The sequence below is a fragment of the Harpia harpyja genome, chromosome 15 (genome assembly GCF_026419915.1).
Source record: "Harpia harpyja isolate bHarHar1 chromosome 15, bHarHar1 primary haplotype, whole genome shotgun sequence".
In the NCBI taxonomy this organism is placed as follows: domain Eukaryota; kingdom Metazoa; phylum Chordata; class Aves; order Accipitriformes; family Accipitridae; genus Harpia; species Harpia harpyja.
The window spans coordinates 26059518-26083957 of NC_068954.1; the positions used below are offsets into that span (position 1 = coordinate 26059518).

Below are 24440 nucleotides of genomic sequence, written 5' to 3' on the forward strand. Positions count from 1 at the left end.
GAATGCCTTTAGTTTCTTTCTATTGAAGGGCACAAGAAGTCATGGAAGACAATGATTTCAAAAAGGAATTTCTTAATCACTAGCCTGCACAAGAGGACTGATGTTTAAGCTAGACTTTCTAAACTTGTAAATTGATACTGTCACAGCTTGGTTAAACTTTTACAGTGAGACTCTAAATCTTATTTCCTGTTGAATTTTAATGTGAATGCTGTACTTGACAAAGTTTGTAATATTATTACTCCCAGGCCAACAGTTTAAAAAGGAGTCCAGAATTGATCTATGTAGGTACTGAAGAACAGGATTCAAAAAAAATAAATGAATTTGAATGACCTAATTGAATAAATCTAGTTGACTTCAAAATGTGGATCCTGGTGAATTAAATCTAGATTGCAGTTTTCAAATAATTTTTTAGTGTTTGCATTACCTTACTGTGAGAGTATTAAGGTCAAAGTCATTAGGTTTTGTCAGTTACTATAACAACTGTTGAAATGTGGAACGTGTGTTTTGGGATGGGGGGAAATCTGTAGTATTTGAAGTTTTAAGTCTATGTCAACTAGACTGTCAGCTTATAATTTCAAAAATAATTGTGGGAGGAAAGTAAAGAACCAGTGACATATGGATGAAAAATTAAATCTCATTTAGGTATTTGTTTTCTCTTTGAGTTTTAAGGTAATACCTTCAAACATTTTGAAAAGCATTTCTGCTATATCAAGGCTTTGCTGCTAATTGCAGAATTTGACAGATTCTTTAGTAAAATGCCTCAACTGGCTTAGAAATGGCTATAATATTTTCTAAATGGTTTGCCATCATTCTTTAGTTTCAGAAAAATGTGGTGCTGAGTTATCTAGAAGAAAATTCATTAAAATTGTAGAATATCTAATAGCTTTTTTTCTTAGTATGTAAATTTGAGATATTGTTGAGCAGTCTATAATTATTTATATAGTTTTAGTTAGTTGGCAAAGCAATGACTTGTCTCTTACAATTGAGCTGTTTTGAAGTATGAGTAGATGGTGTGGAAACCTGTATGTTTGCAAATAGGGCTAACTAGTTTATTATTTACAAATTCCTAGCTTCACAAATGTCTCAAATACCTCCAAGTAGTTCCCCAGGAGACTGCCCGCTGTCTACTCGTGTCTTAACTAATTCAGAAGATGCATTGTTACCAGGTAACTAACACAACTTTATATATTACAGAAATTGAAAATAATACATGGCCTGTATATCTTTTGGAAAGTACTGTATACTGAAATGGGAACTGTATATATTTGCTCTATCATTTATCTTTAAAGCTGAATTATTTTAGCTTTTCTTAACTGGCAAAGTACGTAGCAGTAAGAATTCAAGGAAAATGGAGCATGAGGAATCACATTGGGTGAATGCTCTGCCTTACTGCTGTGTTGCTTGCCTCGCTTCCTCCTCTTTCCTCACGCCATTCCCCGTTAATGGCTTCTTGTCCTGGCATGGTGTCAGTCTTCTCTGCTCTTACAGTGATCTTATATAGAACACAGAGTGCGCACTAAACAGTGTGATGTGGGAAGCAAAAAAGAGAACGGAATGAGAGACACCTCAGAGAACTGAAACATCTTCCAAATTTTCAATCAAAAAACTTGAATTTAAAAGGAAACCTAATGTGTTCTCCAGCTTAAGTATTCAGGGATTGAAGAAATAGCAAGAGTAAAAATAAATCAGCTTTTAAAATGTTTTATGGTTGCAGATGAATTCAAGTCATTTGTTATCAAGGTTCTTATTCTCATAAAGTTAGAGGTTTGTTCCTGTGTTTTGGCATAGTAGCAGGATGTAAGGTAGAAGATTATTGTCAAGGCTGTTGAGCTACGTCAGTGGGCATCTTAACAGCATTAATCGTGTATGTAGTGGGTTTGTACTTCAGACCTCATGTCTTCTGTCAGTTACATGAGCAAAAAGCTGAAGTCAGATGACTGGTGTTTGATCTCAGTAGAAAAGTAAGGAGAAGACAGTCTTTAGAATTCATAATGAGGGCCACCTGAGTGGTCTGCCTACTCTGTTCTACCCCAACAGTAAGCTACAGCTCATGCTGTTTTCAAGTATTGTGTTTTGTTGACATCAGACAGGAATTCTGTCATGCTGGCTTACATGAGAACAGGGGCAGTATCTTGTAGCCTGAGACAGCTTGGTATGTCTTCACACAATGTTAGGGAGAAGTAATAGCTTAATATTGGAAGTAGCATAGCTGTGCCAACAAACTGTTTTATTTTGGTAACTTAGTTGTATGCTGATGAGGTTGAACATCGTGATTTGAAAGCTTTACCTTGAATATGTCCTTCCAGCATTACAACTGCACAATGTAATTTTACATTAAGAGTAGACCTCCACATCCCATGACAATATTCAGTGTAGCTTCCATCTCTGAATGCTCTGTGACAGTGGCCCTTTTGTTTGTGCTTGCGAGACACGTGAGAGTAGGTTGGTTAATAATGGTTAAAAAAGTTCAAGAATTCAGTTTAATTTGGGGATTGAAGTTAAGGTTTTTTCAACTGTCAATATGGGAGTCTGATAATGTCATGTGAAACTTCTCCTTTCACCTCCTTAGATTTCATTTTTCTGAATTTAGCTAGCTATACCATATGTTTAAAAATATTATTTATATTTAGTAAGCAAATAACATCAAGACTTCCTGTAAAACCTACAGGAGCACTTACAGAAGGAGTATTGCTGAAATTTTGCACTCAATGTGTATTTAAGCAAAAGCATCTCTTGCAATAATCAGATTGTAGAACAACTGGTTTTTTAAAAGTGTATTCTGAATAATCAAAGATACTAGCTTGTTTCAGAGTAATTTATTGTGAAAAGTTGTGAATAGATTCTGTATATCACCTCCCCCAAAATCTTTTCATAGGAGTAGCTACAAGAAATGATCTATTTTTCCACATTCTAATAATTTTTCATACATTGTGTTGATGTATGTGGCATGATACTATGATGTTATATTTCATTTCATCTTAACTGCAGAAGCTACAAGGTGGTGGTAATGCTGTGGTAGTAAAAATTATTATTGAGTTTCCAGTATTACTATAGCTAGCTTTATCAGTGTAAAATCTTGGCAGTTTTCTCCACAATGCAAGAGTGAAAGGGAGTTCCTCTGCTGCTTTGTTTCAAGAAAGCAGAACAGGACTTACAGATACTTATTACCACATACGAAGATATGACAGCTAAAGCTATTGTAGCTTCTTGTCAACATAGAATGTGCTTTGTTTCTAATCCATTTTCTGTTTAGTTTTTGATGACTTGCATATAATATCCAAAGAAGTGGCTAAATTATTGTTTTCTTCGTTCAGTAATTTCATATGTATTTTACTAAGAAATTTGGTACTCTTTCTGTTTTGTTAAATGCATTTATATTGCCACTTTTCATATTTTGCAGGAGAACAAATGGAAGACTGCTTGAACTCAAGTTATGATTATATTTGGGGAACTGATAAATTGAAGAGACAGAAAACAGAGGCAATAAAACATGCCTGTGATACTTGGACCGGTATTCATTTATCCATGAGTGCATCGGTGAATTCTCCCTCATATAGCTATGAGCAGAAGAGCTTAACATCAAAACAAGATAGCAGAAGAAGCTTAAAGAAACCGATTTTGCAGCATAATTTGAACGATAAATTGTCTTTAGAAAAGGAAGATCTAAAAAAGTTTCCAAAGAAAAATCAGAAGGATGAAAATAGCATGACTACTTCAGTTGCAAGAGAAAGGTCCCTTCTCCACATCAAGGGCTTGGGTGATATTACTCCTTCCAAAAAAATAGTCAAGTTAAATACTGTTCCTGCTTTGATTGGCAGTCTCTCTAATTCACCTATGAACAGTGAAGACTTAAATTCGTGTTCATTGGATAGAAGCTTCCCTGTTGACAGAAACAATTGTATTCTTGAAGACAAGAAGAGGAAGAAAGTACAAGCGCTATCTAGTTTGAAACTGGCTACTTCAGAACTGGGTTCATCAGAGTCTAAAGAGTTCTTGCAGGCAGTAACTACATACAGCAAGTCTTTCTGCACTGAAGAGGCATCTTATGAAGACTTCTTTTCATCCTCTGATTTGAATGAAGATGAGGTACAGGTACAAGTACCAAATGAATCACAGAATCCTCCTGAAGTCTGTTGCAAAGATTCTTTTACAAGCGTGGACTCACTTAATGTGAGTTTCTCTAAGCCACATACTACTTCCAAGAAAAGTAGGAAAAGGTCTATTCCAGCAAATAGTGTTTCAGTAAAGAAAAACTTCAAACCAGCTGAACATCCTGGAAGTGTGCCATTAAATTATATGTCAGATGGCAAAAAAGCTGACACTGCAGAAGCTCTAGATTCTGATAATGTGAATAGGCTGCCTCAGCAGGCTCATGAAAAATCCTACAGAACTGATGTGAATTACTGTACTCACACTACTGGTAAGTTGCTACATAGAGCTGGAAAATGAAAAGATACCATACTGCATTAGGTATACTCATGCAACTAAATGGCAAAATGAACTGCCGTTCCTAAGGGAAAAATATTTCCGCGTGACACCCAAAGAAGAAAATGCTGCAGTACTGACATACTAATTTTACTCAAAAATAAAGTGCATAGGATCCAAAAGAACATCCATTTGTTTTCCCATACGTTACAAACACAAAGAAGTTACCAAGAGATAAGGAAACTGTGCTCACAAAATGCAACAAAAGTATGTGAGCATTCTTTTCCCCAAATGCTTGGTATTCTGTAAACTTTCTGCTAGTACTCAAAATCTGTTTAAGAAACCAAGGTCTGTCTGGTTTAAATGTTATGGTGCTCTTGTAAATTGTTTATAAGTAACTCCGCATCATAGGATCTCTTGTTCAAATTATTTTTATTTCACAAGTTAAAATTGCTACTTTAGATTAATTGCAGTTAAGGGCATAAAATCTCAGTGGAAAAAAAAATTTGAGTTAGCAATTTCTATCTTGTGCTATGATGAAGATTGAATAAGACATCTGAGGGCATGTGCAAGAGTTGCAATGTAAGCAACCATGGCTTTTTTATATGGAACTGATCTTAGATGCTAGTAATAATTTTAAGAGCTCTTTTTTTATATTTGAGCATTTTCAATTTCGTTTAGCCTAATTATTTCAATGTAAATGTGTACTAGAATATTGAATCTCAGGAACTTCCCTGAAAAATGCTCCTAACTTGCACTGGGGTAATCACTTTCAGATTTTGATATTTTGAGCTCTGTTTGTCAAGCTTTACATAGGGTTAAATATTTGTAATTTATGATTGTGTATTTTAGTCATTTGTTTTCCCTAGGAAATCATGAAGCAGTGCATCAATAAATTATAAAAAATTAATTATTAACTTAAAGGGCTCAACAGACTTGGTATCAGACTTATGAAATAATCCAGTGGAAATGTCGAACAGTGACTGTGCCTATATCTGTGGGTGATAAGTTGCTGAACTGTGAGCTGCTATTTTGGGTTCACTACATCTGCATTTTAATACCTGGAGTGCATCATTATAGCACAGTTTAAAAAAAAAAAGGTTGATGCAGGTGTATGTTATACAAGTATAAATGTACACCCATAAATGTATGAACCCACTGTATGTGGTTTTTGCCATGTGGCAATGTACTAGAAGATGATCCTTGAATTATGTATTTCTTAATGTCAAAGAACAGTCTGTTTTTCATTAAACAATCATGAAAACAAATGGGGAAGGAGAAAAGGTATACTACTTTTAAGCTTAGGTATGCCAGTTAATTTTAGTGTTAATTCTAACTTTTAAATTCTAGTGATTAAATTATGATCAATGTTCTAGCATGTTATGCTTTTATTTTCTTGCTGGACAACTTGTTTAAGATAACAGATTTTGGAGGAGAGGAAAAGGAAGATTATTCAGCAAACAAAAGTCATCCTGTGTTTATACTTTTTATCCTTTTTGTTAGGAACTTCTGTAAGTCTCAATTTGTGTTTGTAGTGATTTTAATAATATTTGTGATTTATGAGTGATGGCCATCTTCCCAAGTATAATGTATTCAGCTTCATGCATGTGTTGTGTAGTCAAGTAGAACCTCAAGTTTGATGGTTCAGATGAGCTTACGTGAAAATGGAAGGAATCAATAATGAAAGATGAGTTGTATTTTCCCTGATAATGCAAGTTCTGTGGAAGAAAATTAAAATCTTGTTTTAAACTTGACTACTGTAACACTGTGTGATAGAATAATTGATTTTTATTAAATATAGGTTTAATATTTCCTTTTTTTTTTTGCTTGAATGTAAGTTACTTCTTGTCCATGTTAATTAGTAAATAAATAGTAAATTGCTTTGTTTTTCTGTATGTTGTACGTGATTTGAAAACTGGTAAATACAGTATATTATTTTTAAAAGCTAAAGAATTCTTTTCATTCATCATATGTATACAGTTAGGAGTAATCAAATATCAATATAAAATTTAATTATATCTGTATGTTTTAAATATCAAACATTTTTCTTGCCCATTTTTTACTTGTGTTTTTAGGTCAATGGCACTCTTACCCAGTGTCTTTAATGACAAGAAGTAAGATTTGATGAGCTTTCTTTCCACAGACTACTTGGAACATTTGATTTTAAAGTAGAAGTATAATATGCAGGCTAATCTGAAACTAACTTTTGAAGTCCTAATGCTTATGTTGTAGCAAACTTCAGGTCCTTTGGTAGGGTGCACTCAACACTCAAGGCTGTCCAGTTGTTCAGCTGAACAGCACAGGCATAAACATGGCTACTTATTTTCATCTTACTCCAAGCCATAAATCAAGTAGAGAACTGTCACAGATATAAGAGTTGAAATTAATTAGGTAATATAAGAATATTAAAAGATGCTTGCCTATTCAGTTTCACTTTTTCTTTCTCAGCTTTGTTTCTGGAGATGAAATAATTTTTCTATGCTTCTGATTAAACCAGCCATACCTGGCAAATTTCAGTGCTCTGTAATCAATAAGTGCTGTGTAACTGGCTTTCGTATGTCAGTGCCTAAATTTTTAGTGGTTATGAAGTGAGGATTACGGTGGCTTTTCATTGTCATGAATGTAAGTTTATGGAAAAGCAATAATACTATCTTTTGTGAAAGTTAATGATCTACATTACTAGGAGAGTCTAAGAACTTTTTTGTCATTCATGTTGTAAATTGCTTTACTTTGAAATCCAGTCCATCTGCTTTTAACATTTTTTTAGTAGAGCTGTTGGTAGGGCAAGTAAGTTGGCACTTGAACCACATGGCTTAGAATGCCAATACTTGCTCAGATTTGATGAAATTTGAACTGGGACTTGGCATTATTTCCAGTCTTAAAAATAAAGTTAAGACTTAGCCAAGTAAATTTTAGATATTTATGGTGAATGTGGGAAGCAAGTATTATCTTATGTGATAAGATATGTGAGTGACTGTGTGGTGCTTAGTCGCTGGCTGGGGTTAAACCATGACAGTTGGCCAAAAGACATGAACTAAGACCCGTTATAGTGTAATTAATGTAGTTCAATATTAAGATAGGGAATCTGGAATATCATTCTGTTATTTGGTGCAAAAATGATGAAGTTTAATTTAGATTAATGAGTTTTACCTGAGGTTCTAGGTGCTAAGTGCTTAAATAGTGTTTATGTCTTTAGAAACACACGTGACAACTTCCTTAGATTTTATGTGCCTTTTTTTCTTCAGTTTTGGAAGAAAAGCTCACTAAAAATATTGAATTATGTCATCTATTGACATTTTATTATGTCCTTTTAAAGAACAAATGAGGGATGAAGAAAACTTTTTTGCTTGATTCTTTGTTTTGTTTATCTTCACAGAAAGTTTAATTGTAGCTAATTATTAAAACAAAAAAGGACAAATATTTCAAAAGAGGAACAGGTTGAGGATTATTTTTATGTAGTCTAATTTACAAAGCATGATGACACTTGTCCTAGAGCACAAAACAAACTAGATAAAATTGTTTTAAACCATTAGCAGGTTCTTGAGAACCTGGTGGGCACATAAGCTTTCAGAAGACTTGAAGAAATTGTGCTCTGAATAGCAAAAACTTGGCATTTACCCATGCTGGAATAATAACTACAATAATAATAACAACACAAGTTATTAAATATTCTGTGCATATGTACCTGAAAGATTACCAGTAATGACAAATTCAGACTTACTTTCTTCATAGTTGGGGTAAATAACTCTGTGGGTAAGTACAAAATAAAAGATATGATATAGCTTAATTTCAGTGACACTTTGTTATGATATTCTTAAAGTAGAACACTATACTATAGATAAAACTTTTATTAGATAGGCATGATTGATTTGATTGAACAAAAACTAGCTCATTGTGCCTAATCATTACTTTGCTTTAACTTGAAGAAAATATCAAACAGAGTTTTAAAGATAATATTCTGGTTCAAAACTTCACATGATCATGAATGAGTAAAAGCTTAAATTGCAAATTAAAGTCAGTCTAATTTGTTATAATACTTCAGAGGGGTATCAGAGTTGTTGATTTTGATGCCAGTCATTGAGCAGTGTTTTAGAAGAGAATTTAGGGGATCTAATAGACCACAGTGGCATGAGTTAGCTGCATATTTGACCTAAATTTAGGGATAACTAACAATGGATGGAATTGCTTCAAAAAGTTCTATCGACTTTATCTGAAATACCCTAGGAAAACCTACTAGAGATGAAAATTCCTTACTTGTGACTGAGCAACTGCTTTAAAAAGCAGCAATCAGGGTAAAGAAGACAATAGACAGTGAAGCTTGAGACCTACAGGATGGAAAAGCTGGAAGGTGCTTGAGAAGTCCTGATAGGAGAGAAGTAGGAACTGGATTGCAAAGAATAGTCCTTATTTATGTAATGTATAAGATCCCCAAGCTGATAATCAGAGGACATGATGGACCTCGTCCCCTGTTCCTGCTTTCCTGTAAATATGAAGAACCAGTGAGAGTGAACCATAACTGGAAGGAGGTCCAAGCATACAGGTCTTGAAACTTTAATCCCGAGTGGGACAAGGGCTGTGGAGCTTGAGCATTCAGGCCAAGACTGGCAAAAGGAATATTGCCCCACTTCTTGCTGCACCCCCAAACCCACCCCTCCAAAAAAAACCCAAAATGGTGGGTCATCCTTTTACAGTGACTGAAATAACTTGCTGGAAATTAACAGAGACTTACCTTGTTTTACCCCCATGTGCTTGGGGTACAGCAGTGGAATAGATGATCTCCTGACATCCTTTGCAGTCCTGTGGTGGTTGGTTGTTTGGTTGTTTTTTAAGATTCAAAACACGTTTAAAAAAATCTGTTTTCCACGTAAAAGGAGTTAAATTTAAATTTCTTAGCATTTCTTAGCATTTCTTATTGCATGGCAAGATCTTTTCTCCTCTTCTACTTGCCATCAGTCTTGCTCAGTGATTGAAGATGATGGCCCTCAGTGCAATACTAAATAAAATTAACATAGTTAAGTAATTAGTTTCTCCCTTTGTTAAATGACACTTTGTATTTAAATATTGACTTTAAATTAACAATGGTACCCCAAAGCCATGTTTACTTGTATTATACAAAAATTACTGTAATACTGTGTAAATTCACATGAAACTTATAACTTCAGTGGTGAGAAGTGATTAAATTTTGACTAGTTTAAAGGTTTTAATTTTTAAACAAGTAACCAGTAATGGAAGATGTTTGTCATCATTTTTTCTGTTGTAATTTGTTGTTCTGTCACCTCAAGGATTAAAAGTTAAAGTAGCTGACAGAGGAAAAACAAATGATTCTTAGTTATATATGCAGTCAGACTAGTAAATATGGATAGTACCCTTTGGTATTTTCTAAAAGTAATCAGAAGAAATTTATTTGGAAGGAGCTGAATTTAGGCCTCTTTCATCACTAATTATTAAACTTTCTTTAACTGGTCTCATGCATTTCTCTGAAATGAAAAATTAACAAATGTCCTAAAGTAAACTCCATTGAATTAAATTTGGGAAAAATGATCTACTTAAATCTTCAGTAATTAAAACTTCATTGATCAAAAGATAGATCAAAGTTTTTCATTTTATGCAAGCAAGCTAATTTCTCAAATGATTCCAGAGTTTATTATTTAGTGCTTATAAAAGTCATCCTGACAGTATGGAAGAGTTAAATATATGTTAATTCACAAAATACATGATGAAAAATACTGCCTTTGGGCAGCCACATTAGAGTACATTCTTATGGATGGTGCCTTTTTATAAATAATAGGACTGATATGCCTGCATGTGCACACAATCTTTGCCTGCTAACAGCTTGCTAGATTTGCTTGCAAAGTGTTTGGAAACATGTTTGAGACCTTCAGGTCATTTCAGATAAACACAGTGTGTACTGAAAGCATTGACACTTCAGTAAGAAAGGAAAAATCTAGCCACCACTGCTTCAAACTTTCAAATATCTCTGTATTCAGAGAAATTGCATATTTTGTAATAAATAGAAAGCAATTTAGCTGATTCTCTACTTGTAGTTAATGTGTGGTTTTCAAAACACTGGAAATTGGGAGTTTTACAACTAGTTTATTTACAAGATCAGATACTGAAAGATGAAATCACATGCTTGAGTGTCATTCTTTTTTCCATAACTGAAATACAGTGGAAAAAGAACTGGTGCAAATTAACAACTTAGGTGTCTTAATTGTACATAGCTCTATATGCCCTGATAAAATAATTGGTGGCAGTTTCATTTCACAAGATTGCATTTTTCATTTCAAGTTTCTAAATTTGGTTTCTAGGTGATGAAAATGAAGTTTCAGAGTGTCATGTTACTGATGGCTCTTGCAAAGTTTTTAATGAACAAAGGAAAAAGCACGATGGGGGGTTAAGAAAAACTAGAAGACTCCAAAAGGTCAGTTTAACAGGACATACTGTTTGTTAAGCTCTTTCTTTTTCTTGGAGGATCACTGAGTGCCTTTGTATGTACAAAAAAAAAAAAAGCATTCTCTATGCACTACCAGTTTTAAAACTTGCTGAATCTCATTTTCCATGAAATGTTATGCAAATGGTGTTCAAAGACAATATGTATAAACCACAGAACTCAGCTTTCTGGTAACTTGTGGTGGCAGAGTGTGCCAAGTTGACATGGTAAAGGAGGTTGGTAAGCCAGCTCAGACTGGCTTAGTTGAAGAGCCGCTGAAGTAACCTGAAAAGATGCCTATCCTTTTTGGAGGAGGTATGGGGTAGGGGTTTTTGTTTGTTTTATAGTAGATCATGCCCAGTGGATGTTTCTGCAGAATAAAGATTTATGCGATATTTTCTTCTAGGTTCAGGTAAAACTAAATTTCTTAACTTACTATTTGAGCTCAGTTTGGATGTAAAAAAAAAAAAAAAAAAAAAAAAAGTCAGAGGATTGGGTCAGCATTGAATCTTTTTTAGGTGTTTTTACCTTGTAAAAGTTTTTTCTAAGTAAATATAAAACTGATCAAGAAAATAAATAGCAGTTCTTTTTATCAGTAAGTAGCACGTCATACAATTAAAATAAGCACTGAATTGTTTTGCGAATTGGAAGCCCTAAAGCACTAAAAGATGTCTGAGGTAATTAATTACATGAAATAAATTAGGTGTTTTATCGGTGGCTATTGGTGGAGTTTCAAAGAGACTGATCACAGATTTTGATCCTCTTTTTTATGTAAAAGATCCGAGCAGCTGCAATTACTAGGCTGTTCAACCTTTTAAACGTCCTGAGGATGGGATATTAATCTCCATGGACCAGTGGTCTTCTCTGGGTTAAAATTATTATTTGACTTCTTGCCTGCATCTTACTGCTTGTTACTTTTCTTAAGTATTTGTTCACTTTCTTTTCCTGAATACATACTTATATATTATTTGTATGACTATTAACTGTAAGCATTATGTAGAATGTATAAATCAACTTCATTCTAGATCCATGTCCTATAGAAACATTGTAAGATAGATGCTTTAGCCTAAAAAGTAGACTATCCAGAACAGTTTCATTTCCTGCCACAGAAATCTGACTAAAGCTGCTAAATGTATATCCACAAACTACAGTCAATGGCTCTTCCTAAGGCTATCTGCAGAAATGGTGCTTGGAGGTTTATCAGATTTGTTGGTACTGATTCCTTCTCCTGTGTAGTTATGCTACAAGAGCATTATACAGTACTGCTAGTTTTGATTCATTTCTCTTAAGATCCCAACATAACTATTACATACTGAAGAGAAACAATAACCAATATGAAGTTCTTTTTTATTGTTCCCCTTCTTCAGACCTGGCCTTGCAGTCAAAGGTGGTGTCTTTGAATGGTTCTGCTTGGTGTCTGCTTGCAAAGCATGCTCCATGAGGTGTTTAACAGTAGCAAAAGCTAAGTAGTAGCTGGAGAAAATTCCTATTCAATGTTTTGAGATGGCTTCTTTCATCCATCTATTTCAGCTGGATCACTTTTTCACTCGCTGCAGCTTAAACATTGCAATATTTTGCTAATGTTTGACAACATGAAAGTGAAGTTAGAACATTTTTGTTTGTTTCCTTTGCCCAAAGCAAAAACTGTATGAGAGAAATAGCACAAATATGTTAAAAAATAGAATTTTATTGAATCATAGTATTATGATGAATTTTCTAGGGTTTTATTTAAATCTTAATGTTTATGCTAAAAATACAAGTGCAAAAGAAATGCCATTTCCTAGCTATTTTAATGGACTAATGTTTCCAGAATTGTGACTGAATCTCCAGATCTTTATATCTAAAAAAACCTCCCACTTTTTAATTACAGTCGTTGTAGAGTATATGCAGTTTTGTACTGAATAGTTCCAATATGAGGCTTTAGATCATATTGCTGGTGTTCTGGGAATCTGTTGTAAGTGTAGTCTGTTAAATTCATTACTTAGCTCTAAGTCTTTTAATTTGGGAAGCAATGCAAATTGCAGTTAGGTTTTTTTCATAGAGTTTGAAATCTAATACCTCTTTTGAAATATTGTAGATGTTTGCTGAATGTAATTCCTAGACAATGTCTGAGCTGAAACTTTAGTATTTTAGTTATAACTCATTCACTACAGTGAACACTACAATTATAACTCATTTGCTACAGTGAATGCATGTCAGTAGGCATTTGGAGTTCACTATGTGATAGTAAATATTGAAAAAGCCATACAAAAATATCTTCAGGAAATACGACTAGGTGTAAGTGTTAACATTATTTGCTTCCATGGTTATTTCAATTTGTCATTTGTAGTTTCATTAATTTAATATAAATCAAGCTGTAGATTCTGTGTTTCTCTGCTGTGCTATTGTGTTATGCATTTGTTTTCTTCAAAACCTCAAGCAGGTTGAGTTTCTTGTATTTTGTTTTAGCTGAAGTTAAAATCAAGAATGACTTTGGTCAGGTACTTTCATATCATCATTTTAGATTACAAGTACTCATTTTCTTTCTTTATCTATCTATATAGGCATGATTATTGTACTCTTAACATGGAAGACTTCTAATCAAAGTTATCTGAAATTGTACTGTCAGCTAACAAAACGGTTAACAGTTTATAATGGCAGCTGCAGGCATGTTGGGGGAAGATAAGATTTTCAGGAATCTTTAATGGCTTCAGGAACAAGCTTTTTGGATTTAAAACACCACCCCAAAAATCCCAGGAGTTTTGGGGTGTTATACATATTCAAATGCAGTGCATAAAGATAGGTTTATAAAACTGGCCTATAGGTTTGAACTTCTTAATTTTGAGACACAACAACCCATAACTGAGTATAGTTCCAGATTCTTTTCATTCAGAGTTGGTAAGGATAAACACTGGGGACTAATGCCTATGAATGTCAGCAGGTGGCTTCCCTGGTCTAGAAATCTAAGTTGATGATACTGGATTGCAGGGATAAAATAAATCCTTTGTGCATTGTGATGCATTTTTCAATTATTCCATGGAATTGAATACATAGTTCTTTGTTGCTTTGCATAGGGAGGACAAAGTGAAATAACTAAAAATCATAAAGTCAAAAATGTATTCAAACAAGTTAGTTACAGTGGTGTTAGTCTGTTGGTATATGGGTTGAGTGCTCATTTCATTGCTTCATGTCACAAAAATGTTTGCATTTATCACAACACCTGTTGCAAGTCACAAATGTAAACATTTTGTACTTTAAACAGATCAGAGAAAGGCTTGTTGTGAATAACCAGTTAACTGCCATTTTGCTTCAAATAAAAACTTGTTTCATATTTTTAGAGGGATATGAGAGGTGACATATCTTTTAAAGGATCTAACAGTATCACATCACTAGAAATGCAAAATGCAATAAATTTTACACTCAAAAAACACCTTAAAATACTGTCTTCTGAGTGAATAGAAGAAACTCTTCAACCATGTGAAAAAAAAAAACCAACATTAAGCATCATGAGGGATAATTAAAACCATATTTTCACAGAGAAGACAGTATGGACTTAACTGAAATTCCTTTGGTTTTATTTTTAAACAGATTAATCTTGGCTTGTATTTCTGTAGCTCTTGGATTTGGGTGAAGGTAACGTTAACACTGAACTTAAGAGATTTTTTGAAAGAAGAGAAAGTTTTTACAAAGAATCTAAGCTCATGCTGTGGAACAATTAGTGTGAAGCAGGCCATCATTAGATCCTGTTATCAAAATCCTTCCTTTTGAAAATATTTTATTCATGGTGAAACAAATTTTAATATCCTGAAAAACCTGTAACTATAAACCATGAAGCATCTTGCCAGACATTCAGGAAAGTAACTTTATGTCTATTTGATATGTGCAAGATTTGTAGACTGTCTTAAACAGATTGTATCGGTTTAGGGGACAACATCTTTTTATGTTTTCCTTCCAATTTTGTCTTTGTAGTTGCTTTGAGTAGCTACATATTTTAAACACTAATGCTTGAAATGTTACTGACTTTGAGCCACACTGAATATTAAACTAGTAGCAATTAGACAAGGTGGAAGCATGCAAGCTCATTTATAGTTAACAGTGAAGAAGCTGGAACTACGTACATGTTTGAGGTCTAGAGAAAATACTTGATGTAATGGGGGTGGTGGACAAGTGGTCATTGAAAATTATTCAAATTGATTGCTTCTGGGTGTAGTGATGAGATGAGTGACTGAAGCTACAAATTATAAGAGTGCTTTCATGGTACCATTGAGAAACTTTTATGGTATTGACCAAATGTCTGGTGGTGTGATTTTATGCATATCTGATTTGATCCTAGAATGTTTCTTGTTTAAAAGATGTCTCATTTTACATGAAATAATCCTAAAAGTTTCTGACCAACCCCAGCTGATGACAACTGAATAGTTGATTATTGTTTAATTGTAGTTACCTAGCTGACTCAACATAAAGTTGAAGAAACAAGTTGTTGGGAAGCAAGCTTTTGAGCAAACTATATTGTCGGACAATTAACTTTGAAAGTGTCAGTGACAGAAGGATCTAATGTTATACATCACTGCGGAGAACTTGCTTCCTTGGAGTGTCTGAAATATGCCACTGAACAGGACATTGAAATCCGACAAGAAAGTTTATTTTTACTGGCAAGACACAGCGTATGCTATTCCTATATCCCAAATATAGCTGTGGTCATTTGTTTGTTCCAAATGTCCAGGTTTTGTAATAATATTTGCATTTGAGAACAAAATGTCATATCAATAAGTAATGTTAGTATTTGTTTCATATAAATGGAATATGCAGATACTCATTTGATAAAATAGTTTTCTTTCTTTTGCTATAAAGTAATGAAAAAAATCTAAGAACTTCGTATTGGCCTAATGTATTTAAAAAATACTGAATGCTGTAAGAGTGATGTGTAGGAAAAACTTAAATAAGTATCAGCAAGGTTAATACAACATGGTTAAAAGCACTGAAAATATTCTTAGTAAATATTTGAAAAGCAGTCTCAAAATACTGCCTGTAACTTAGTACTTACTGGTCATGCTCAAGCTTTTCAGAGAATGGCACTGTAAAGGATGCATCTGCTGCTGCACCTTACAGTGCGTGCTTTCGGCCATGTCCTAATGGCAACAGTTTCGTTATCACCACTTAGGGATGCTATCATTCCTGCCAGGAAAATCTCCTGTAGGTGGACCTAGTGGGCTGATTCATGGCCTTGGGTCCCTAGAAACCATTCTCTTTATGATCGGTTTTGTGCTTCCTATTCTGGACTACCTACTGAAGTGCTATGGTCTATTTCTTAACTTGAAAAAAGTGTCTTTTCAGGTCAGTACCTTCCTATGGCAAAAGGCACAACCTCCTCTCAACTCAAGTTTAGCGTGTTTCCTGTTGTCCCAGGGACACTTGCAGCTGTTGTGCACACTCTTGTATGGGTTGCTGTTTGGAACATTGGAAATAGGTGCCGTGACAGTAACATAGGAGGTGGTTGATTTTGCAGTTTGTCATCTTAGCAGGCAGGGTAGTTAAGATCAAGGACTTGAATTTGCCCAAGTTTTTATATAAAATTGTCACTAAATTTCTGTTCAATAAACAGATTAATGTATTGGTTCTTTTTCAGAACCTTATTCAAGAAATAGAGGCTTAAGTATACAGAGAGTTTTGATTTTTGTCTGCAGAGAACTTAGAAAAAAACTTCACTGTTTCTTCACCCCCGAAGATTGGTAGGTATGGTGATTTTTTGGTCCAGAGACTATTTATGAGGTCTCACGTAAAGTCAGAACATAACTTTTTATTACTAGTTTTAGGCAAGTAGGAAATTGCTTGAGAGCTATCCATGGTGAACAGTAGATCAGGATAAGCACCGAGCATAAAATCGTAGAATTCCAAGTTATTTGAAGTACATCTATACCATCTCCATCCTTTTATTTAAAAGTCTATGGCTTTCTTGGATTTGATGGTGGAAGGGAGGCTTAGGTGCAAGAATGCAACTCTTTCGGGCTCAGAGCATGAGGGGAACAGTACGTAAACATTGTGTAAGAAGTGAGAGCATACAGTCCGTGCTTGAGACATACATACCTCACTGCTGAAGATATGTATGTATGTATGCTGTAACTTAACTCTAGTTACTGGTAAATCACAATTCTTTTCTAGTTTTGGGGTGCACTGTTACATTTGACACCGAGGTCATTAACTGTCATGCCAGAAAACCAAACAATCCACTGGACTGCAGCTGGTTTGGCAAAGAATCAGTGTAAAACTGAACCTATTTTCCCTCTTGGCATCAGAAACTACCAGGAGGAAAAGCAACTGCTGGTTAGATCCTCTTTTTTTTGGCAAATTTAACTCTTGGAAAAATGAACGCCCTACATAAAACTACTGGTATCTGGCATGACTCTATAGGCCAGAAATCCTTTAGTTGATGGAACTGCTTTCTAAATGATAGCCTCACAGCTCTTGAATATTGTTGAAAACCAGTCTGAAAGAAAGATTTCCTAAACTCCATTTCATCAGCATTTGACATGTCTTCATTAACAATTTTTTAAAATAATTTAACAAATAGAACCATTCTTTTCTACACTGAAATTAAACTTTTTATGGATTAGTGGTGTGATCTTTGTAGACTTGAACTATGAGCTCATAATTCTGCGTGGAACAGAGTATAAATATGCAATCAGTTAAATAGGAAAAAATCTTGCACCACATTACTCCTTAACAGATGTACTACTTCCTACTAGTATAAAGAATTAGAAATGCTGAAAACAGTGGCTGTTGATCATAAGCGCGCACGCGTGCGCTACAAAGATTTGAAAGATTTGTGTGCATGTATGATTAGTTCCTAATCCTTCAAGATCCTAAAAATAAAAAAGTGGTTGTTTCTCTTTTTTTTTAATTATTATTCTACCCTTCATGATATTGCTGTTGCATCTCAAAGCCTGAAATAAGTATTGTTCGGTTGTTTACCGTATTGCCTAGAGGGCAGTAAATCTTTAACTCGGGTTGTTGACTATCATCAAGTGGGTTACAATCTTGTCAGCAGGGTATCTACTGAAGTTTACAGTCTTGTATCTTAACACAAACTTAACATAAATCCAGGCTTGACGTGTTCAGGAGTATCTTCACCTGAAATTCCACTCATAGTTGGTGATCTCCAGAAGACTTCAACGATCCAAATTAACTTCATGGTGTTAATAATTGTGCAAACCCAGCATTTAACAGTTGGGGTGATGCAAAATGGTTCTTTCCCTCTTAAAATGGTTCCATCCCTACAGCCTGTGCAATGCAAGTGTGTCTCTTTGTGCCTCAGGTGCTTCTGCCCAATGTGTGACCTGTTGTGAGCAGTGTTAACTGAGCCGCTGATGTCTGCAATGAAGTAGCTGAGGCAGATGCCATTTCTAATGAGCCTTCCATAATGGGTGGCAACCACCATTACCAAAAATGGAATGGATGGCTGATGAGGGCTTAAAAGTCAAACCATCCATTTCACTGAAGCTACTCTACTGTTGCCCACTACCCTTGTGGCTTGGTTTTTATCTCACAGTTAGGGCATAGGGTATCTCCGCTGAAGCCTTTATGAAGTGCTTTTAGTTGGTCATAAGTTAGCTGTCCAAAGAAGTTGTTCACTTCATTGGATCATTATGAAAGCATAAACAGTTTTTAATGTCTGAATAAATGAAACAGATTCACTCCTACATCATGCTTAATTTTTTGTTGAAATGTTTCACAGAAGGGTACTAACTATTTCCGTTAACCTTGGTGAAGCTGGCAGGCAGGGCGGAGAAGTTCATGTTGCTTAAAATTTCAGCAGAAAAAAATTAACTGTGCCTGGCTTTCTTACAGGTCATTTGGAAAGGTGAGTCTACATAGGGCATTATTTGGTGCTAATGACAGAATTAATTTATGTCTTAGTGGGGGTCTTTAAAATGTTTCTGCTTGCATGTATGAGTTTTCTCTGTAACATAGTGTTGCCCCATGATAACCATTGTTCCTCTTTCTCCTGTCTTGTGACTTTTTGGGGGTGAGGTAGTGTCCTCCCTTCACCCAAGCTTTAATTTTCTGTTAGAATCTAAACTATAAAGTAGCTTTCTCCTCCCCTTAGCATCCCACTTCTTGAGATTCCCTTCTGTCACACTGGCAGTCTCTCCCTCTGTCTCCTCATGTTTCACATTATATGGTCTAGAGGTGAAACTTTCCTAATAAAAGACAGTTGAGAACTGGGCTGCTTCTTTTCCTGAGCGATGCAGACCGGGAAGCCAACCCCTAATTTGTACCTGTTGGAAAGGCTTGGGCTTCCCATCAGAATGGGAATCACTGCTGCCTGTGCTTGCAGAAATGATATGATATAATGCCTGTTGGCTTTTTTCATGTCATGTTTGATTGACTTGGAAATCTTTGGTTGCAGTCAAAGGGGTGGAAAGGATCATCTGCTCTCCCCTCAATCTTTGTCCTACCAGAAACAGTCAGTCTCTAGTTTTGCTAATGATCACAGCCAGATAAACCTGTCCTTTGAAGTTGCAGAATGCTGTGAAAGCTGTCCCTTGCTACAGTTTTGTGTCCCCCATGGCTGATTTTTTAAGATAATTGTTAGCTATTATGGTTGCATGTGGAAAACTGAAAATGTCAGTAAGTTGTAAACTGTGACACTGCTAATCTGAAAAGTCTGAAGCTATTCATCATCCTTAATCTTGCCAACAGAAGTTCTAGGCGTTCCTATGTCTGTGATTACAGGATTTCTCTTTTTTTCTCATCTTTGGCAGCAAAGGAAAGCTGATGCCCAGGCACCTGTCATGGCATCTTATTTTTCTGTCTTCTTATAGCCTGCTTTGTTTTTTCATCTTTCCCCATGGTAGTATCAATTTAGTTAGGATGGGTGCATTTTTCACATCTTTTAGGACCATATATTTAGTCAGGAAATTACAGTTGAAATTGAGTTTGCAGCCAGAGGAAACTGGAAAAATATCAGTATCAAAGGACTGATAAGAGGAGAAAGGCCAGCCAGAAAGTAAATTGCAGCTTTGAATAATTGCTGTATATAACTACTGAATAGTACTCATTCATTACAATTACCAATTATTTCCAGCTATGAGCCACAATTACTTGAATAGAATAAATTAATGTAGCACAATTTATTGATTGTTTCTAAAAACAGCCTTAAAGTTTTGGATCCTCATTACAACCTTCCTAGATTAAAGCAGAGTGAAATTAACCTGATTGTTGAATATTCCCATGCTATGCATGGCTGTTTTTTGGCTTATGTACTAGTAGGACTGAAAATTGTTACTTCTGAAATACAGTTGCAAAGATCAAACGTGAGTATACCAGTTCTGAACCAATTTCAGAACCATCTGATTGACCTACAATAGCCAGAGAAAAAAGGATTGGAAGAGTACAAAGCAGATAGCGTAATAATCTTGTACTCTCCCTTACACTTTATTTGCACATGCATGCACTACTTCCCCCTGCCTCTCTCGCCCCCAAAAAAGTCCTTTATCCCTGGTATATTGGGCAAACTACATAGGGTATCTTGTTGAGTCCTGAAGGTGAAGGTCTTTTTTTACTCCATCACAGCATGCATCTGAGTTTGAGAGTACGCTGAAAGTTATTTCTTTCAGAACTTCAGTCAACTTTAAGGCATAAGAGGAGCATTTGGACTAAGTAATATACAATTCGAAAGTCCTATTTATTGGTTGAAATCCATTCTTGAAAAATATCTGAGGTCTGAGTTCTTGACCCAAAGACAAAATGAGATCTAATATACTTAGGGTAGAATTTAACCCATCACAAATGTAAAACTATTCTTATCAAGACAATTCTTAGCATGAACGCACTTTATTATTGAGAACAGGCCTGGAAAAAACATATTTTATGGTCACATTTTAATTCACTTGTCACGTATGAAAAATGGTTCGTGACATTCTTAAGGAAACAAAATTTGAGTTCACTTTCTTGAAAAGCAGGTTGTACAAAACAGGACTTTTATTGTCCTTCAGCTTCAAGATACACCTGCTCAAACTTAGAAGAAAGAAAGAATACATTGTGAGGTTGGATGCCTTTTGTGGTGTAGGTCAGTTAACATACAGGAAGTATCACGACACCTTTTAAGTACTGGGAAGATTTACAAATACTATTTCCTTTGAGCTACCAAAATGCATGTTTTAAATTTAAGATGACTTACTTAGAAAAATCTTGTTGTCGACAGACTCTAAAGAAATACTTAATGCAACTGTGCTCCTAAGAAATAAATAAAGGAAAGCTGAAGCATGTCATTTATAACACAGCCTGTATTCCAGACCTAAAAAATAATTCAGAAGGAAGTATGTTCTGATTTAGAGTACAGATATGCAACTCTTCAGGATTCAGAGATTAATGATAAATAAAAGGAGCAGTTAATACCACCTTTCGCAGTGTTTTATTAATAATAATCCTGCTACAAATGTGTATTGGAACTCATAGTGATGCTCACCAGATGTCTTTTTTTGCTGGTCAGAAAAGAAAATGCTAACTCAAAAAAATTTTTTGCAATAAAAGCAACGTAAACCAAAACAGACACAAAGAGCATAGAAGAAAAATTGCATAGCAAGGCAGGGGAAGCAATTAACTTGAAAAATGTACAGCTGAAAATTAAAACATAGCTTGGCTAAGTTCTCTGCTTGTTTTGCTGAAGCAATAAAATACTGTCTGCTTAGCAAATGACCTCTAACTTGCAAAAATATGCAGTTCTGAATGCAAATGAAATAATAGTTTGGAAGAAATTAAATTTATTCTGGTTGCTACCTTTTGTATGCATCCTTCTGCATTCTTGAGTCTTTGAATCACTTTGAAGCTCACTGACAGGACATTTGCCCAGAATACTCACTGTACCATCTTGTATGCTATGTGTTGTAGCATAAAAGGTATAATTCAAAAGCTGGCTTTGCAGGGTAATGTCAGGACAGGCTGCAGGTTTCCCAATTTGTGCAGATCCAGTATTTTCACTTCCCTATAAATAAGGTATTAAGGAACTGTTAACAAACATTTCTGCTCTGAAGCTGAAGAAGCAGCTGTACGATCTCAAGCTGCTCTGGCCTTGGTTTGTAGTAATGCTTTTGTTTTTTTTTAACCCAAGTTTGGCACAAGTGGTGGTCTGATTAGTAATACTTCCATGACATTTCATTTATAAAAAAATATGAGGAAGGGTATTTTTCTGCACATTCTGAACAGGCACATCAGGATGTGGCTTTGGAGCTACTACTATACAAGGACCCCAAGAACTTAGTGCAATTCTTTGGTGTGGATTTAACTCCAGACTTGTAGCCAAAGAGCTTCTTTCTGATGGCAGTAAGGCTTAGTTAGCTTCAGATACTGAAGGAGAACATCATGACCATGCTGAAGCATACATAGAGGAGGTTTTCAGCCCAGAAAGATTGGAGAGAAGAGTAAAACCTTGCTTTTAAGCCATGTTTTGTGCCTTTCCAGGCTGTCACATCCCAGGATCCTTTAATGTTCAGTTTATGCAAATCCAACAGCGTGTATTAAGACAGTATGAGGTATGTCCACTCTTGTATCATGTGGCCCCATGTCCGATTTCAATGATCTCACCTAACCTGTGCAGCAGAGTGCCTAATATTGCAGTCTTTCTGCCACAAGAACCCTTACACACCTTACTAGATGTCTTTTTAAGTGTATATACTCAAATTCTGAGTCTATATTACCTAATATTTAATACTAATTATATTAATGTTATGATAGATATATTTAATATATATTGCTGCATTGTTGTTATTTTTGCTCATACTCTTTATGTATAAAACTCAAATGTGGAATTGAAGCTGTGAAGTTCTTGGAACTTCCAAGAGCAATTCAATGTGACTGCTTATTTGTAGTTGAAAGTAATGTAGTAGAAGGTCTTTTGGCTAAGAACACAACAAAATTTGATTACAGATAAGTGCATATTATCTTCTCTTCAGCTGTTAGGCTAGCAGTAGGCTAAGGCATCATCCGTAAGTATTGCTGGCAACATGTTAGAATTTGGAAACTTACATTTTCAGAAATACTGCATAGAATTTCTCTCAAAGAAATATTTCAGTATAAAAGTTTCATCCTTTCTTCATTTGGAGTTTTATTCCATTCTATTATTGATTTTTTTTTTTACATTTTCACATTATATATATTCAGTTCTGAAGTATTGTATAGCTTACATAATGTTGTCTGAGAGCATGTTTATCATGAATGTAAAAAATTATTCAATATGCTATATTTTGTTGCTTCTGAAGACTTTTGAAAACAGTATCTGGGTTTTATGTTTTTCAGATTTACTCAAGCCCAGAATGAAATTACCATGTGTATGTTGAAAAGACTACATCTTATGTTATCTTTAATATCTAGCTTGTCAATGGTATCTAAATTGTTTTATTTATGCAAAGATTGTTCATATAATGAACAGTCATGGTGCACGCTATTAGTCTACAGTCTGTTAGTCTACAGAGATAATTCCAAGGAACTCCATCCTTAAACGTGACAAATTGCTTGAACACTTAATGGAGAACAGTTCTGTACTGGTAAGAGAGGATGGATGGAGTTGCATCAGAGTATGTTCTCTCTTCTGTTCTGTGATTCATTACTGGGTAAAATGAGTTGCCCTCGAGGTTTTTTTTGGCCTCTGCTACCAGCTGTAATCTCATTCAAAATATTTTTCTGGTCTCAGCTCAGTACATTACTCAAATGAAACTGAATTTTAGCAGAGACTTTGGCAGCTTACCCCTTGTGGTTGTGGTAATATATTGGGAGGGACAGAAATGAGAATGATTATTTCTTATGGAGCAGTAGTTATCTAGAGAAATAATTTGAAATTCATATATTGATTTTGAAAATTAGGAGTTGTTTGAAATCATTGTATAAAAGTCAGTCAGTCTACTTTTTCTACAAAATTAAAATGTTGATGTGTATGTACCTGTACATGTTTATGTAGCTACAAGTAATTCTTAGCTAAAATTTTCAAAACCTCTTCTTACATATATTTTTTGATAACCATGTTATGTTCAGTTATATATTTCTCTCATACTGCTAAAATTCATGTTCAGTCTTACCTTTGTGCATGCTGGAGGCTTTCATGGTCATTGCTGATGAACAAAGGCTACTTCTTCCTCTTCTGACTTCTCTAATGCTAATTCTTAAAAAGCTTATTTAAAGTCTGTATGGGGCAAACTCCTACTTTGCACATAAGCTATGGGGGGTGTTGTAGAGGAAGGGGAGGGGGTGCTTTTTAAGGTGTCTCAGTTGCTGGTTTGAGGATTGCTGTACTTTTTGAGTATACCTTGTGTGTTATATTACTTGGAGAACTTTTATTCACTAGACAAGATTTAAAAGTGAAAGAATGTTTACTTAAAAACTGGACTTAAAATACTGAAGTTGTGCCAAGAAAATTTTTAAAAAGTTACATTATCAAAATAAAAATAAAATTATTAAAATTATACTTTACAATAAATATACTCTTGTTTCTGCAGCATCTCAGCCAGTTTCTGCCTTTCTTTTGGAAGAAACTGGAATAATTTTAAATTACAGGTTTTCTTTGTTGAAGGTAAGCTGCCTTTTCCTTTCCATCTGATCAGAAGGAAAAGGCAGA

The 24440-nt window shown here is 34.9% G+C and overlaps 1 protein-coding gene across 4 annotated transcripts in view; it reads left to right on the forward strand.

The window, feature by feature from the left end:
* The window catches only part of MCPH1 (microcephalin 1), a 129799-nt gene that overhangs the window by 11936 nt on the left and 93423 nt on the right, over positions 1 to 24440 (forward strand). For all 4 annotated transcript variants that reach the window (XR_008238460.1, XM_052809424.1, XM_052809425.1 and 1 more), the window contains 3 exons: positions 1071 to 1166; positions 3401 to 4420; positions 10734 to 10846. Coding sequence is in view for 3 of the 4 variants with exons in the window: in XM_052809424.1 (XP_052665384.1) it covers positions 1071 to 1166; positions 3401 to 4420; positions 10734 to 10846 (1229 nt within the window). In the remaining variant the exon portion in view is untranslated. The remainder of the gene's footprint in view (positions 1 to 1070; positions 1167 to 3400; positions 4421 to 10733; positions 10847 to 24440) is intronic.